The sequence below is a fragment of the Hypomesus transpacificus genome, chromosome 6 (assembly GCF_021917145.1).
Source record: "Hypomesus transpacificus isolate Combined female chromosome 6, fHypTra1, whole genome shotgun sequence".
Lineage (NCBI taxonomy): Eukaryota > Metazoa > Chordata > Actinopteri > Osmeriformes > Osmeridae > Hypomesus > Hypomesus transpacificus.
Window position 1 is genome coordinate 15,014,336 of NC_061065.1, and position 15,923 is coordinate 15,030,258.

Consider the following 15,923-nt stretch of genomic DNA (forward strand, 5'->3'; position numbering starts at 1 on the left):
TATCCCTGCTAGATATACAGTTAGAGCTGTTTACTTTGATCAGTGCCGTGAGGCAAATACCAGCATCTTATCTGATTAGGGGTTGGTGCACACCCAGCTCTGTTGCTTCCCTACCATGTTCCTCACCATGTTCAATCTTATCCCTTTCTTTTATCTTATAGCACGGGAGTGAAACAATAGTTGTTTTGGACAGGGGCGTCGCCAGGATTTTGGGCCCCATGAAAAAAATAATACATACATCATTTTCTATTCGTTTTTCTATTTTTTGGGGCCCCTGTCAGTCAGGGGCCCTTGGACTTGTCCTAACTTTTCCCCCCTATGAGCCGCCCCTGGTTTTGGATCACATGTGTGGGTTGAGCGTCTGCTTTCCACACCACCCCTGTCCCAGCCCTGTTGGTGTAAATAGGAGAGGTGCTGATGCAGCTAGAGACGACTAAATCATCCCTTCTTCCCCTAAATCATTGGTCAGCGAGGTTCGACATGGGGAATTGGTGCCCCGCAATGGTTGATCAAGGTCAATTCCGAGGGGTCAAGCGTAAGGGACAGAGGTTGTCTGTATCTCACAGCTTCATTTCCATCTGGTGTGTCCTGATGCTGGTGTCAGACATTGGTCAGGTAGCGCCCTTGTTGGAAATTCAAGGGAGAGTGTATGACGCTGTTCTTACCTGAGAGTGGAGCTGTTGAGATGTTGGTTGCGTCTTGTTGTCAAATGTCCTCCCTACCTGCGGAGGGCAGCAACACGCTTGTCAGCATTTAGTTGGCTGCAAAGCAAAAAGAAGTATAGCTCCTCCCACCACCCCGGTGTACTTGGCTACACAGCATAAACATTAGCACCATTTGTCAGTGGTGAAATGGATTTCGTTTATATTTTGGAGGATGTATTGTGAGTCGTTAATGCACATAGGTAAATATAGTTACGTGGCACCAGCTGTTAACTTATAGCATTGATTATTTTAGCTCCTAAAGCAACTTTCTATTTAGCTGGCTAGCCAACATCAGCTTTCCACTTCTCTTTGTTATGATGCGGTTAGCTAACCATACTGTACTAGTTAATGTTAGCTACACTATCTGTCTGGTTCACATGGGTGTATTTTCCTGCTCCATACTGACTATACATCGTAATATTTATGTTTCCTAAATTAGAAACTCTTGTCACATTTAGTTACCAATGTTCTTGTAGTTAATATGTTGTGTGGGGTGGCCCTGGCCATACTAGCCAGCCAGCTTGGAGTGCTAGCTGCTGTAGCTACTAGTACATGCAACATTAGCTCGCTGGCCGCTCAACAGGTTACTACGCAACGAGACACCCGCTTGCCAACTAATCTGCTAACGTTAGCTAGCTAGCGACAGTACCAGACAGACTCATCAATCAAAGGCTTGCTAGCTTGTTTGAGAATACTTTGCAAATGAGTTAAGCTAGTTTGAACCACCCAAGTATTGAGCGAATTTAGCAATCGTTACAAGTTAGCTAGCACAAGCTAGGACGTAGCGTTTCTGAAGGCACTGTAGACGTTTTATTTCCTATTATAATTCAGCAGGTAGTTGCGCACGTGTTACTTCCAATAGTAGCTCACGTTGAACTGTATTCACATATACATTTGCTTTTATTTTAAGCTTTAAAATAACAAGACAGCGGTCATCGGCCTTACTTGCACATCCGACCATGGTCGCCTTCTAAACAGGTGCAGCAGTTACGGAGTCGAACTGACAGCCGTCTGTGGACTCACCGGGCCGCCAATAATAGCAAAAGGTAGCTAGCCTGTTTAGTTCTAGTAACGTCGTGTCAAAGATTGGGTATCTTGGGTTTGTATTTTATAATGTAGCTAATATATTGCAAAGCTACATCTACATTTTTGACCAATGCATTTACTTGTGACAGTAAAACTGTGCACTTATCCAGAGTGCTTGCAGAAAGACATTTCGGATCGAAGCGAGTCTTTATTGAATAGTCTAGACTCTATAGGACTAGGAGCCTGATGCTTTGCCAAACAGTGCTGTACAGTGAAGTTCTTTTGTGCAGCACTTGACAACATGAACACACAAATAGTTAAAACTGAATGTCTACTTGCCGATGCTATTTTAGTGGGCAACGTCCGTCAGACTTAGCCCCGACTCCTGATTTTTATTCTAATCAAGTAATCAATGATAGTACATGATCAATGTTATCAATTGAATATTATTGACTGGTGTTCTGTGCATGGTGCTGTCTCGTGTGCTTTTAGAGTGTCTCCATCCCTAGCGTCGGTCATGCATCTGTAAGACACGCCCCCCCTCCATCCAGCGCTCCCTATGGATTCTAGCGATGACCTAGCGCTGGATATCATTGTCACCAATGTTGTGGCAACGTTCCGGACCAGGTGTCACCTCAACCTGCGAACCATTGCCCTGGAGGGGGTCAACGTCATCTACAAGCCGGAAGTAGGGGTGAGAGGACGTGTGTGTGAGAGAGAATGTGGTGTGTGTGTGTGTGTAGGCATGTATGTGTCTCTAACTCTCTCATCTTTGGTTTGTGTTTAGAAAGTCCTGATCAAGCTCCGTAAGCCCAGGATCACTGCCTCGATCTGGTCCTCAGGGAAGATCATCTGCACCGGGGCCACCAGGTGCACCCACACACCCGCTGGGTCTCGCTCCCTCTGTCACGACCTCTCTCGTCTGTCTTGCATACTCACCCGCTTCCCTCTGTCTGTTGTTTAGTGAGGACGAGTCAAAGGTTGGTGCCCGCAGATTAGCACGCATTCTGCAAAAACTGGGCTTTAAGGTGAGGAAATGTACCGACGGAACGTGCCAGAAGTTGCATTTGTTGTTTGAAAGGTAGTGGTTGGATTTGACCCGCGCGCGTGTGTGTGTGTGTAGGTGAGGTTTTCCGACTACAAGGTAGTGAACGTGCTGGCGGTGTGCTCCATGCCCTTCTCCATCCGCCTCATAGACTTCACCAAAAATAATCGTCCCATTGCCAGGTAACACACACACTCACAGTTCCTGTTCCATAAAAACATTGCAAGTTTACCAAATAAGCCAGGTTTAGTCAGTAAGGATCAACATTGGAAAACAGTCGTTGTACAATGTGGAACAAAAATGCTGACTTAAACACATGCTATTGGTGTAATAAGGCTGACCTCTAGTGGTGAGAGCTGGTTATGTCTCAACAGAAGATTTCCTGGCCCAGAAAGTAGATTCTATTCCCTTATCAATAAAAAGGCCTTCCTTATCTTGTCCTTGCACATAGCTCATGGCAACACCTCCCACCTAATGGCAGCCGCGACAGCCGTTTGATTGAAAAGGGTCAGCGATTGCTAGCGCGTAGCCACTGTGTGTGCACGTGTTGAACGTCGCTCGCGTCTTGGGTTTTCAGTTACGAGCCCGAGCTCCACCCGGCTGCCACGTACAGGATCAAACACCTGAAGGCCACCGTGCAGGTCTTCTCCACGGGCAGCCTTACAATCACAGGTAACAACACGACTGCTGTGTGTCACTGGTGCCGTTGACCTCGGGCACACCACAACAACCGAAACTAACGAATGCTGTTATCATTGATGGGCGTTATTGATGGTACGCCCTTCAGGAATGTTGTTTTCACGTCCCCCCCCCCGTCCCCCCCCGTCCCCCCCCCGTCCCCGCTCAGCAGTGAGTTCCCTCCTCAGGCAAACCTAAGGCGCGGAAACAAGTCTGTTTGGAAACGGACGGACGGACGGGGGGGAGGGGGCAACGTTTCTGACCTGTTCCTCTCGTTCTGCTGTCCTTTCCTTTCCCGCTATAGGACCAAACGTGCAGAGTGTGGCCACCGCGGTGGAGGAGATCTATCCGCTGCTGTTTGAGTGTCAGAAGCCTCTCCGGAAATGAGACGAGGACGCCCAAGGGACCAGCGGAGAAGCACTTTTGAAATCTGTGGATTTGTGCGATTTTTTGGGACGTTTTATTCGGTCCACCCAGAAACGGCTACTGTGAATCTGTGACCCCCCCCAATTGGCTGGATTTGACTTGGAAACTCTTCCCCTTAAATTCCCCCCGTCCCTCCGTCCTTCACAAAGCTTGTGTAGTAGCTGTCTTGACATCGTGGGGTGTGTGACACTTTTACACTTTCACCCCTGATCTCTGCTATGGTCTCAGATGGCTGCACCGACCTTTGATTGAAACTAATTGGGCAGGTCTCTAACCGAAATCTCATTGAGGGATATTTTCCGATTTTCTTAATGTCACAGGTCTTTTTTATTTGTATGCATGCCCATGATAAATGGACAGGCCACCAGTCTTACATTTTGAGCGCAAATCTATGTAAACCGTCAGAGGGACGCCATCTGTATTTTATCACCATTTTCTAAAGACGCTTTTAAAGTCCATTTTTGCCACGCTGAATATTGCCATGCCTTGATTTTAACCCTGTATTCTCCTCCACGTGGCACTGTGGCACTCTGGTTCCGTCCCCGTTTGAAACTGAGGCCGAAGACGCCGCTAACCGTCCCGTGAGGTGTTCCGAAAAGCATGATCGTTTGTCGGGAGTGTTAATGAATCGGTTCTTTTATTTTGTCTTCACTCGTACTCGTATAGGCCGAAGAAGAACTTGTATAACGTTAAGGCGAGGAACAGCCGTGGGGAGAGAGAGAATGACGATTTGATGAGGCAAATGGCTCGAGCTGTTAAGGCGGTCCCACTCATCGGTGTGTGGAGAGCTCCACTCACCTTCATGTGTTGGCGTGAGGACCCCACCTGGCGTTGACCTGGTTCTCATCCATGTGGGGGGAAACCCCCAGTAGAAGCCTGTCAGACTTGAACGACCCTGTTCAACCGAGGAAGTGTGACGCTTCCGTTTGTGTCGAATGTTCCAAACTTTTGTATTTTATAATGAAAACAGACATCGAAATAAATGAGGCTGTCGTAGACATGCTTAACCTTGTGTTCTTTGCTCACGGAAGAGAGTCAGTTCACGCATGTACAATTTATTCCTTCATATTGTGTCCATGTGCCAGTCGTAGCTGTAGTGTCACAAGTGTTGTCGGGTCAGTGAAGTGAGGACGTCAAACCTCGGGCTACCCACACGCTACAATCACACTCCATGTTAGGTAACACGTTTGGTAACAATGTTAATCTCTCAGACCCATGTCACAATTAGTCGTTTAGCAGACACTCTTATCCAGAGCATCACTGATTGCCACATTGAAAAGTACTACCAACTGAACTTAGTGCCTAGTTTGCCACAAACCCCAAGTAGATCTGCCCATGTAGAAGAAACACCACAGTATATGTTCACTATGTACCATCTTGCTTGCCCTCATCCAGCCCAGTGAAATGAAAACAAGTATATGAGGTTTTAAGGTGTGGTTGATTAAACATTTTCAGTCAAGTACTTAGCCCCCTCCAAACAGTAAGATTTACTAAGAGTATCAGTTGGAATTCCTTGATGTGTCGGCATTCCCTGGATTAACCACTAAAGACCACCACTGCCATCCATCATCGGATGTACACTGTTATGGAGTCTGTTGGTTCAGCAGTTTGATTCGTCTAAAGGAGGAGGTCAGAGGTCACTTTCGGTCATTCTGGAAATGAACTCATTCCTGAAGTGGAGAGGTGGGCTTTGTGTCTGGGAAGCTGTGCTTATGTGTGGAGATGTAATGTGAGGAGACAAAGTGATTTAAAGGACACTTATTCTCCAATTATAGGAAGGAAACCCTCTCCATATCACAGTCGATTGATCTATATATATACATATATTCCTGATTTGGCTGAACTACCTTGTTTGTGTCTTCAGTTTGGTTTGTTCCCTTTCATTCACAACCCTCTCCCCATCTGTTTACCCCTCCTTTTGTTCTGTTCTTCTGCGTCTTGTGCATGGAGGAAGGCAGTGTGTGGTCCAGGGAATAGGGAGGGTCGAAAGTTAAAAGTCAAGGATCGGCTTACAGTCGTCGCCTTCTAGGGTCGGCCCCGGCGACAGAAAGTCCCCTTCAGCGGCTTTCTGGGAAGAGAGGACAAAGAAATGTTACAAGGAACTCTGCCCCAACATTCCCTACTGATCCAACTTAGCGTAGGTGTAAACGAAACAAACAGGTATTTCTTTTCATGCCGAGTACCTGACTGCTGACTTGCTAAAATGCAGACATGTTAGTTTAGCTCATCTGGTTTTCTTCCTGTTTCCCATGAATTTCCTCGTTAGCATTTTCTTTGACATAGGTATGCACCAGAATGTGAGTCGCTGCTCTGGGTTGTGAGTGTGTGTTTAGTTAAGTGAGTAAAGTGCAGGGGGTTATTGGGTTAGAAGGAGGAGGTGGTGCGTACTTCATGGCCAGCTCTTTGGAGATCTGCTCCAGCGTGCGCCCCTTGGTCTCGGGGACGAAGAGGATGACGAAGACCAGGAGGACGAAGCTCATGACGGCGTAGAGGAACATCACGTTGGGGACACCAATCGTCTCTGGAGGAGAAGGGAGGATTCTAAACGTCTTCTCGACACCTGCCCCTCGAAATCCCCCACGTAGCAGCGTTCACAACGAAACATTTCTATGAAACGCGGTCGGGCCCTGGTTCCATGGGGGCTAGATCAAGAGTTAGATACCAAGTTTGTCTTTTTTTATCATACCATTTAAAATCCTACATGACAAAGACAACAAAGACCCCCACACACGTTTGTTGTCCCTCATGACAGCAGTCCTCCTTTTAGGCCTCGTCAAAACGGTCAAAGTGGCATATTTAAGGAGGACGGGGCAGTGTATTTCCAGTCCACGGACGGCTAACAATCCTTTTTTTGGTTCCGTCCTACATCCCACACACACGAGGCCGTTACCTGTGACGCTGAGGAAGGTCATGGAGATGAGCAGGTTGGTGGCCCAGTTCACAGCCGACACCACGGACACAGCCTTGCCTCGCACTCCAGTGGGGAAGATCTCACTCAGGACCACGTACACCACTGGGAACACACAGCCCTCGTGGAGTCAGCCCTCAACATGAACAGCTCAGCACAGGTGTGGGGGGGGGGGGGGTGGGGGGGAGGGGGGTTGCAGCAAGGATGTGATGTCTCAGATATGGCTTGCTCTTCTTGTTGTGTGTGCGTGCGCGCGTGTGTGCGTACTTACTCGGTCCGAGACTGAATGAGAAAGCTGCCACGTACACCAGAAGGCTGATGAGAGACACCCACTTTAGAGAGGGTGACATGTCCGCAGGACTCCTCTGGTCCTCCAAACCAATCCCATCTCCCTCTACCCTCGTCCTCAAAGCCCCCATCACCAACTCAGCCGCGCTCTCAGAGCTGCTGCTATTCCACTGGCTCTCACTGGGGAACGGAGTGGTCATAGGAAAATAGTCCAATCCCGGAGAGGTATGGTTTGAGTCCCACCCCTTGTTGCTAATATTGAGTCCAGAGGGGCTCTGACATAGGCTGGTGAGATGGGTGTGGCTGTGCAAGGTCAGCACCCCCAGTGTGATCAGCGACAACGCCATGAAGACGGCACCCACACACAGGAAGATCTTGGGTCCCAGACGATCCACCAATAGGACGGCTGGAATGGTGCCAGCCACTTTGACCACACCGAACCCTATGGAGGCGAAGGTTGCCGCGTCGTCGCTGTGGAAACCCACGCTGCGCAGGAGGGGCGAGGCGTAGGAGAGGATGTTGGGCTGCCCCGTCGTCTGCTGGAGAAACACTAAGGCGACCCCCGTTAGCAAGCGCGAGCGCAGGTTAGCCTTGGTGCTGAACAGCTCGAGGAAGCCGTGCTCCGATTCCTCCTTAAGTCCCGCCTGGATATCCCTGAGCTCCGCCTCCATTTTCTCCACGGCCCCGCACCTCAGTCTAGTCAGCACTGCCCTGGCCGCCTTGCAGTCTCCCCGAGCGACCAGGAAGCGCGGGCTGGGCGGGAGGAGCAGCAGCGCGGCGCCCTGCAGGAGAGCGGCGGGCAGGACCAGGCCGAAGGTGAACCTCCAGCCCTGAGGCACCGATGAGAAGCCGTAGCTGCACCCGAAGCCCAGCAGCACGCCCAGCACCACCATCAACTCATACAGCGTCACCAGCAGGCCCCGCCTCTCCCGCGGCGCGATCTCCGCGATGTACAGGCACGCGGCCGTGCCCGACAGCGCCGTCCCCATGCCCACCACCGCCCGGCCCAGGGCCAGGACGGCGAGCGACGTGGTGGCTAGCAGCACCACCGTCCCGCCCACCACCAGGCCGGCGGACAGGAGCATGGAGCGGCGGCGGCCGTAGCGGTCCAGGAAGTAGCCCCCGCCCAGGGACATGAGCAGGGCCCCCAGCAGCAGGGAGCTGACCAGCAGCTCCTGCTCCAGGCAGCTGAGAGACAGCAGGCTGCGCAGCTGCAGGAGAGCACCGGAGGTGAGGCCCATCTCGTAGCCCAGCATGAGGCCACTGAGGGAGGCCGCTGCCGCCGCCAGCACCACCAGCCAGCTGCAGCCTGGGACAAGAGGGTGGGTGGGGGGGGGAGAGATTCAGGTTTACAGTGGGGGATGGAGAAAAACGATAGTGTTTTTTATGATATGTTCATGATATGTGTATTCGATATGTGTATTCATGCGTAATGATAATATTATATATAAATGATAAACATAGTGAACACTTATTGCTGTATAACACAATTATTTTCCACTGTAAGGGCTTTATTGCTGTCTGGTTTACCCAGTCCCAATATACTGGGAGTCAGATGGCTGAGCGGTTAGGGAGTCAGGCTATTAATCAGAAGGTTGCTAGTTATTCGATTTCCGATCGTGCCAAAAGACGATGTGTCCTTGGGCAAGGCACTTCACCCTACTTGCCTCAGGGAGAATGTTCCTATACTTAATGTAAGTCGCTCTGGATAAGATGACTAAGATGACTCTGCTAAATGACTAAATGTAATGTAAAGTCCCGCTGTGTATTATGTTAAATGTTGCAATGTAGATTTGATTTGATCAATGTCAGTCAGGAAAGCGTAATATTCAAATGACTCAATGAAAGTGGAACAGGTTTGCTTCTTCTGCTTTATAGTCTTGGTTGTTCCATGGTGAGGGGAACACTATTCATGGTGTGGCTGTAGTCCAACCAAGCCATGCCTTGCCAATGTCCATGGTTACACCCATTTATCTCAGTTATTGTGGGTGGGGAAGCACGTTAACTAGGTAGTGTGCAACTGTGTGTGCGCGCGTGTACGCGCATGTGTCTGTGTGTGTGTGAGTCTGAGAGACAGATATACTGTTCTTGCCTACCTGGCATTACTGATTTTGCTATCTCTAGCTCACCAATACATTACTATGTTATGACCCTGAAACCTTGTCAGATCAAACATTCAAACAATATATCTACACACACGCACACACTTTACTAACTCCAAGCCAGGAGATTACCACGACCGCATCCATTTGAATATTTGATTTACTTACGCAACATATAACCACTTGCTTTGTTGCACAACGGTCAAGATGACCCATCATAATGGTTAATATGTCCGAAACCTATTTCCATTACTGATGATTAACGCTGTGACAGTGTTTTGAATGGGTAAAGCAGTCATAAAGTCCACTGCGATAGTTCTGGGAAGAGCGGTGCTGATGAAGGCCTGTTCATGGGTGACCACGCTGAAGAGGCTATATTAACTCCACAGGGTGAATAGCCTACCTCCCCCTGCTCCCTCTCAGCTTTTGGGAGGGGTTTCAGGGGAGAGTTCCACTCATCGGTCAAGCCTGTTAAGAGTTCCTGTTCATTGACATCTCGAGGGGCGGAACTTCCTGGTGCTTGTGTACGCTTCCTCACCTTCTATTGGTTCCTGGCTGGCTTGATCCTCTGCTCGTATTTATGTTAATCATGGGTTATTGTTGACACTAGCTCACCAGCGATGTTCGCTGACTGAAGTGCAGAAGATTAACTTTTAATGGTCAATCAATACTTGGTCTTGTAGACACGGGGGTTAAAGACAAACGAGTCTTCAACTGGGACTATGGCTCTCTACCTGCACTGCTGGGCGGAGCTTCCCTCTGGGGCTGGTCACCAGGGGCCCCACACGAGGATGGGTTGACCTGGTGGTCGAGGGTCATGCTGTGGGTCTCCGTAGGGTGATCCATCGTGCACCAGTGAGTGGCTGTACGGGGAGAAAAGAAAGAGAAAAGAAAGGTTGAAAGAGAGAGATAAACCACTATCAAAGTCACGTCAGTACCCTGCACCGGGCAATCATCATATTCATTAGTGAAGCAGATGCTCACACACAGGAAAGTCTAAATTGATTGTCTGATGCCTGAACAACAATTAAATGGGAGTCAGGTGGCTGAGCGGTTAGGGAACCGGGCTAGTAATCTGACAGTTCGATTCCCGTCCGTGCCAAATGACGTTGTGTCTTTGGGCAAGGCACTTCGCCCTACTTGCCTCGGAGGGAATGTCTTACTTATTGTAAGTCGCTCTGGATAAGAGCGTCTGCTAAATTACTAAATGTAAATAGCATGTATTAAAACAACAAACGCAAGAACAACAGGTAAAACAGGCTTTACTATTCAAACTATAACCCTGTATAATCACATTTAGAACAACCATGCAGGTCTGCCAGGACAAGTATAGACCGCTGTGCTCAACCGCGCTGCAGTTCACGACAGACGGGCGCGACAATAAGCATCAGCAGACTTTCCAAAAGTCCACCAAGGTCATTCCTAGTCTGCAGGCTGATGCATGCAGCCTTTCAATTGACAAAAATAGGGAAAACGAGAACAACGAAAATTTTGGGGAGAAGCTCCTTTGACTTTTTGACAAAAAAACATGTAGACATTAAATGTTAGTCCGTTGCACAGGCTACCCATTGATGACATTCCAAAAAGTTTTCAGAGCGGAATAAAAAGAAAAACATTTAGCCTAAAAAAAGGATTGGGAAACCCTGGCTTATGGGAACAGTGTAATTCACATGACAGCTGTGCGTAGACCTACAGTTAGCCATTTAAATTATTTACCTGAATAGCTTCGAATCTTTTTATAGTTATCTTGCTTCGTCCATTCGCTCTCCTTTTCAATAACATTAGAGCTCTTGATATCAAAACTTGCAACACCACTCTCGTGTCAGCCCACGTTCCTTGTTTTTGCTCAGCAGTACTTGGTAAACTCCACCCATCTGAATAAAACACGCCAATAGAAAGCGTTCTCCGTGTGCAGTTGAACATAGAGGGGGGTGTCATCAGGCTAAAGCCGTTTTGAAGGTGTTTTTGATATTTCTCACTCTGCAAACACTTATAGGCCATTGGACTTTGTTCCTATTTTCTTACACAATGCATCACATTTGATGACATCTAATCATTCCTAATCGAATAGAGACTGATAGAGTTAAGGATGAACAGGGTGGTTTGAAAAACGTTGTGCTTTTTCAGTTTTCATTTGGGACAGCTCGGCTTCTCATCATAGCGTTTTGCTGAACAGTCACTTTCGGCGGACTCGGCCCGCTGCCTTCCTTTATGCTGTTGGTTCACATTGTCACATTAATATGACAACACATATAATGGTTCTATTCCCACGCTATTTTAGCCTTGATTGGTTTCTTGGACTGCGCATTTTGACCAGTTTGTGCGATGTGATTTCATGTAATATGATACAGACTTTGCTTCCTGGAATCAAAATGACAGGTGTGTACATAGGTTTCTGTGTAGTAGTAGGGCGTTGTCCGTTCAGGGCCGGATTAACAATTTGCTGTGCCCTGGACAACAAGGCTCAACAGGGCTGCCAACTTTTCCAAAAACCTTGGCGTGAGATTTGACAACTTGTTAGGTTAACATGTGTTTTCTCAATATATGTTGTTGACAGACACTGAAAAGTATTATTTACACGGTTGGTTGCTGTCATCGTTTTAGACAAATCCAGTATGAAACTTTCCAAATTAATTTGACTTTGGGTTCCAAAAGTTGGTACTTTTTGAAAGTCTGTGTGCTTTAATTTTATTGATCGCTGGCAATCGACCAGATGCTGACAAAAACAGTTCTAAAGCTGAGGGTCAGGATGTAAACATTTGGGGTTTAAGCTGTCTGGGCACACTTCAGGAAACTCTCAGAAGCAGGGGCGGTTCTACACGGGGGCCTACAGGGGCCAGTGCCCCAGGGGCGGTTCTACACGGGGGCCTACAGGGGCCAGTGCCCCTGTAAAAATGTCCCTCAATTACAGTATTTAACCCGTTAAGGAGTAGCCTAGCTTTGCACATGTGATCGTTTGAAAGCGGGCCCCATAGAGTATCGTCGCACGTGTGATTCCGAACATTGCAACAAACTATTTTCCGATAGACAATTTACAATTGCTACGAGTATTATGCTAGGTTGCTAGGTAATGGAAGCTAACTAAAAGCTAGCTAGCTTCCGTTTTGGAAAAATAACTCACTGTGGTGGAAGCGTCAGAAATATTTAGAACTCACGCATCTAAAGGTTTATGTTTAAATATCATTTGTTTCCATTTTTTATGTGCCCCTCTGTTTAAACACTGGTCCCCTCAGTAAAATTTGTCTTGAACCGCCACTGCGCAGAAGTCTCCGGAAGCCACTCCAGCATGGTCTTGGTTGTGTTTTGAGGCCAGCCTGCGCCCCACTCTGAGATCTCTGAAGTCCTTCTGATCAAGACTCTCACTGTATTTTGCTCCTTTCTAGCATTCCCTCGGCCCTGACTCATCTCCCAGTGTGCAGCTGACAAGGCATCCCACCCCACAGCTTGATGCTGCCACCTCAGGTCTTCACCATGGAGATGGTGTTGGCTAGGTGACAAGAGCTATCGGGTTTCCTCCACACGTGACACTTGGCATTTAGCCAAAGGAGTTCAAGCTTCCTTTCATCAGACCGGAGAATCTTGTGTCTTACTCTGGATGTTGTGACCACTGCATTCTTGGTCACCGTCTTACATTTACTCTTACCAAAGGTCTTTTCACCTAATTGTTCAGTTTGGGTAGACCGAACAAGGAAAAGGTAAATGGATGCTTTCCAAATGCAATGGATCATTGTTACGCCCCCTCCAATGGCTCTGAAGAGGAGCGCCAATCAAAGTATGCCACCACCAAAATGCCGTACACACAGGTTTTAATAAGCACACAGATGCACGTACATTATCACAAACAATAGCGAGGGAGGACCACAGGCAAAGGGTTAGGAGTAGGGCAGTGCCAGCGGACGGTCAAATCAAAGAAATAATACAAGAGTCCCTGAGCTTCCCTACCCCTCTACTCCTGCCTGACACCTTCACTACATCACGGCAAGTATCTCACAGTATACCCCGTTACACTTAGTATCTCACAGTGTACCCCATTACACTTAGTATCTCACAGTGTACCCCATTACACTTGGTATCTCACAATACACTACACTATATTCTACAACTTACCTCACTGCTACAATACACAGGGTTACAGCCGCTGGTGTATGTAAACCCCAGGGTAGCTTACCTAGCCCTATGTCACAGACGTCAGGGTTACAAACACAGTAGGTCCACAAACAAACAATTAACAAAGCTTTCACAGTTTTCTCACTAACACAACATCCTCAAACAAAGCTCCCGCCCTCCACCCACCGCAACTGACACTCTTATAGGGTGTGGAGCTCTCCTGATTGGGCAACAAGGAGCCCTGTTGGACACGCCCACGTCGTCATCCGGAAACGCACCACACCTGAGAGATATCAGATAAGAGAAGAGAGAGAGACCGTAACGATCATACAGTGTATGGCCAACACCATCCTACTCTGAAGTTACGCTAGTTGAACATAGAGGGGCCCTCTTATCAAAATAACAAAACAACTAATGTGGAGCAATGGTGCTCTCTGCTGGTCAGTGTCTCACACGCCAAAAGAAAAAATATATTGATTTAGCAATCGCGTACTGGCCAATGAGCACTCGGGAGAAATTCTGTTGGGCCTGAAGACAGAACATACTGCACACTTTCACACCACAAGGTTGTGTTGGGGTTAGGGTTAGCCCTATATATTGCACTACAGCTGCAAAATCTGATGAGGTCCTAAAAAAAATGGCCAAACACTGGTGCTCTGTTGATTTGCCCTACCTTTGCAGATTGTCCTAAAAAGGAGTGAGGCCTGAAAGGGTTAACTAAAGTTCGGGAGGAAGGTGGCACACCAAGACTCCTCCTTCTCCAATCAACTAATAGGCATCAGCCCAGCAAAGCACGGAAGAACGAGACCAAAATCCCCTTTGTCAATTAAGAGTTCTGTATAAAGTCTCTTCCGTTCCTCTGGTCCCTGTGCTAGCATGTGGTTGTCACCCTCCCACCCTTCCCTTTCCTCTCTGCTTCTCCCTGTCATCCATCCAGGCTTCCCAGGGGCTCTGCTTGAGTTGCAGTTCGGCCACACCCTGAGTCCATGCGGCTTTGCCACCAGCCTCAACCAACCGCTCCAGGCTCGGCTCTGCTACTAGCCTCCTCCACCATCAGGCTTGGCTCTGCTACCAGCTCTGCTTCAATAAAAGCCATCTATTCAATCTATCGTGTGATTACTGAACTTGTGAGCTATCTTATGATTTGCTACCGTTGCACAAACATTCGGGGCTAACCCCAACCTAAGCCTTGCCGTGCGCACGCACAGTAAGCCCTAGTAGGACACTTCAATGGGCAGCGTAAACTGATAGGACACCGGTCATTGTCACCACAGTTTGAGAACCACTGGTTGGTCCATCCAAAGATGTATTTTTTTTTTCACAGTGAATCAGGTTTGTAATGAGTTGGAATGTGATTGGATGGTTGTGGCACTGTCGAGTGGGGTCAAGGGGCAGCCTGTAGGATGATAGAGTATAATCAAGCTAGCTGCCCATCAGTAAGGGAGGTTTTATAACTGAGTTTGGCTGTGAGAGCGTGGGTGAACTCATGCATTAATCTTGTTTATTTTGTAAATAAGATTTAGTGTGGACTGTTCCAAGTTGTCTGGCCAGTGGGCCCACAGAGCCCTTTGGCCCCCACCCCACATGACTTCTACCGGGACACATACACACACCAGTTTTTTTCTAATTCCAAGTGTTCACATGTTCTCACATTACCACTTATTCACCAGCTGGGGGCAATGATGCACCAGGACCTTAACATGGTACATTCCAGTACAACCTGCACACTGTATTAGAGAGGAAGAAGAGCACAGTTAGGATCAATACTTATGTCCTGCCAACAGAACACCAATGGAAACTATCTGGATGATGACATCGGAGTAGACATTCAATTGACAGAATGAGATGCTTTCGAACAAATCCAGAATAATCCATGATGCAGAAACAACTCCGCTTGTTCAGGCTGATCTCATGTTTCGATTCATAGCATCTAAAGATTCCACTGTGGCCAGATGGCGGTTTTCGCTTAAGCGTGTGGAAATGACACACACATGCAAAAGCACACACAGACGCACAAACATATAACAAAACATAGAAACCGAAACATGTTTAAACTCCAAACCATCAATTTTTCTTCTCGGTTGTGCTCGTGGATTGTTTTGGTGCAGTGCTCACGTTAACACCCATGACCCAGATTTTGGGGTTATATCTTTAAGAATCCACCATCCTGAACTGTTTCTTTGAATCAGTTTGTAATGGCATTGGAGTAAAGGATCACATTGCCTAACAATGCATCTGACATTCATCGATGACGACAGTCGTTCAGACAACCTCCCGTCATGTTATTCCCACAAGAAGTTTTGAGGTTGACGCAAAGTTGGATGATTGATCACTTCTGCCTGTCGACAGCCGAGGTCAGCTGTCAAGTAATGACACACACACACACACAGAGTCAGACGTCACAGGCATTATTGTGTAAGGGTACTGACGTACAGCGGAGGGGGTGAAGTCCAGTCTACTGCTGTGGGACGTTCTAGACTGGTCCCTGTCTGGTGGCCGGAGATGCGTCTCCGTGACAACTCTTTAACCTCCTTCCATTCTTTCACGTCTTGTCTTTCACTCCCTTTCACGTGGTCAAGAGTAGTTGTTGTTTAAACCCAACAGAGGACATGCCTGATGAGTTACTGGGAAGAGAACAC

The 15,923-nt window shown here is 47.9% G+C and overlaps 2 protein-coding genes across 6 annotated transcripts; one reads left to right on the forward strand and one right to left on the reverse strand.

Annotated features, from left to right (window-relative positions):
- The first annotated feature begins 777 nt into the window (after window positions 1-777).
- tbpl1 (TBP-like 1) lies at window positions 778-4,881 on the forward strand. Of its 4 annotated transcripts, none has more exons than XM_047021561.1 (8): window positions 778-904; window positions 1,615-1,750; window positions 2,223-2,424; window positions 2,518-2,600; window positions 2,695-2,758; window positions 2,854-2,957; window positions 3,353-3,447; window positions 3,758-4,881. In XM_047021561.1, the coding sequence occupies exons 3-8, from the start codon at window positions 2,290-2,292 to the stop codon at window positions 3,838-3,840; spliced, it is 564 nt and encodes a 187-aa protein (XP_046877517.1). In that variant the 5' UTR covers window positions 778-904; window positions 1,615-1,750; window positions 2,223-2,289; the 3' UTR covers window positions 3,841-4,881. The 4 variants fall into 4 exon arrangements, with proteins under 4 accessions (XP_046877517.1, XP_046877518.1, XP_046877519.1 ...); XM_047021562.1 differs by having other exon boundaries at window positions 1,683-1,750; XM_047021563.1 differs by lacking the exon at window positions 1,615-1,750.
- Window positions 4,349-14,143, reverse strand: slc2a12 (solute carrier family 2 member 12). Of its 2 annotated transcripts, none has more exons than XM_047021560.1 (6): window positions 13,346-14,143; window positions 9,912-10,040; window positions 7,059-8,384; window positions 6,770-6,892; window positions 6,268-6,400; window positions 4,349-5,947 (listed from the first exon to the last, which is right to left on the reverse strand). In XM_047021560.1, the coding sequence occupies exons 2-6, from the start codon at window positions 10,021-10,023 to the stop codon at window positions 5,905-5,907; spliced, it is 1,737 nt and encodes a 578-aa protein (XP_046877516.1). In that variant the 5' UTR covers window positions 10,024-10,040; window positions 13,346-14,143; the 3' UTR covers window positions 4,349-5,904. The 2 variants fall into 2 exon arrangements, with proteins under 2 accessions (XP_046877516.1, XP_046877515.1); XM_047021559.1 differs by lacking the exon at window positions 13,346-14,143 and adding an exon at window positions 10,894-11,060.
- Window positions 14,144-15,923: the final 1,780 nt, after the last annotated feature.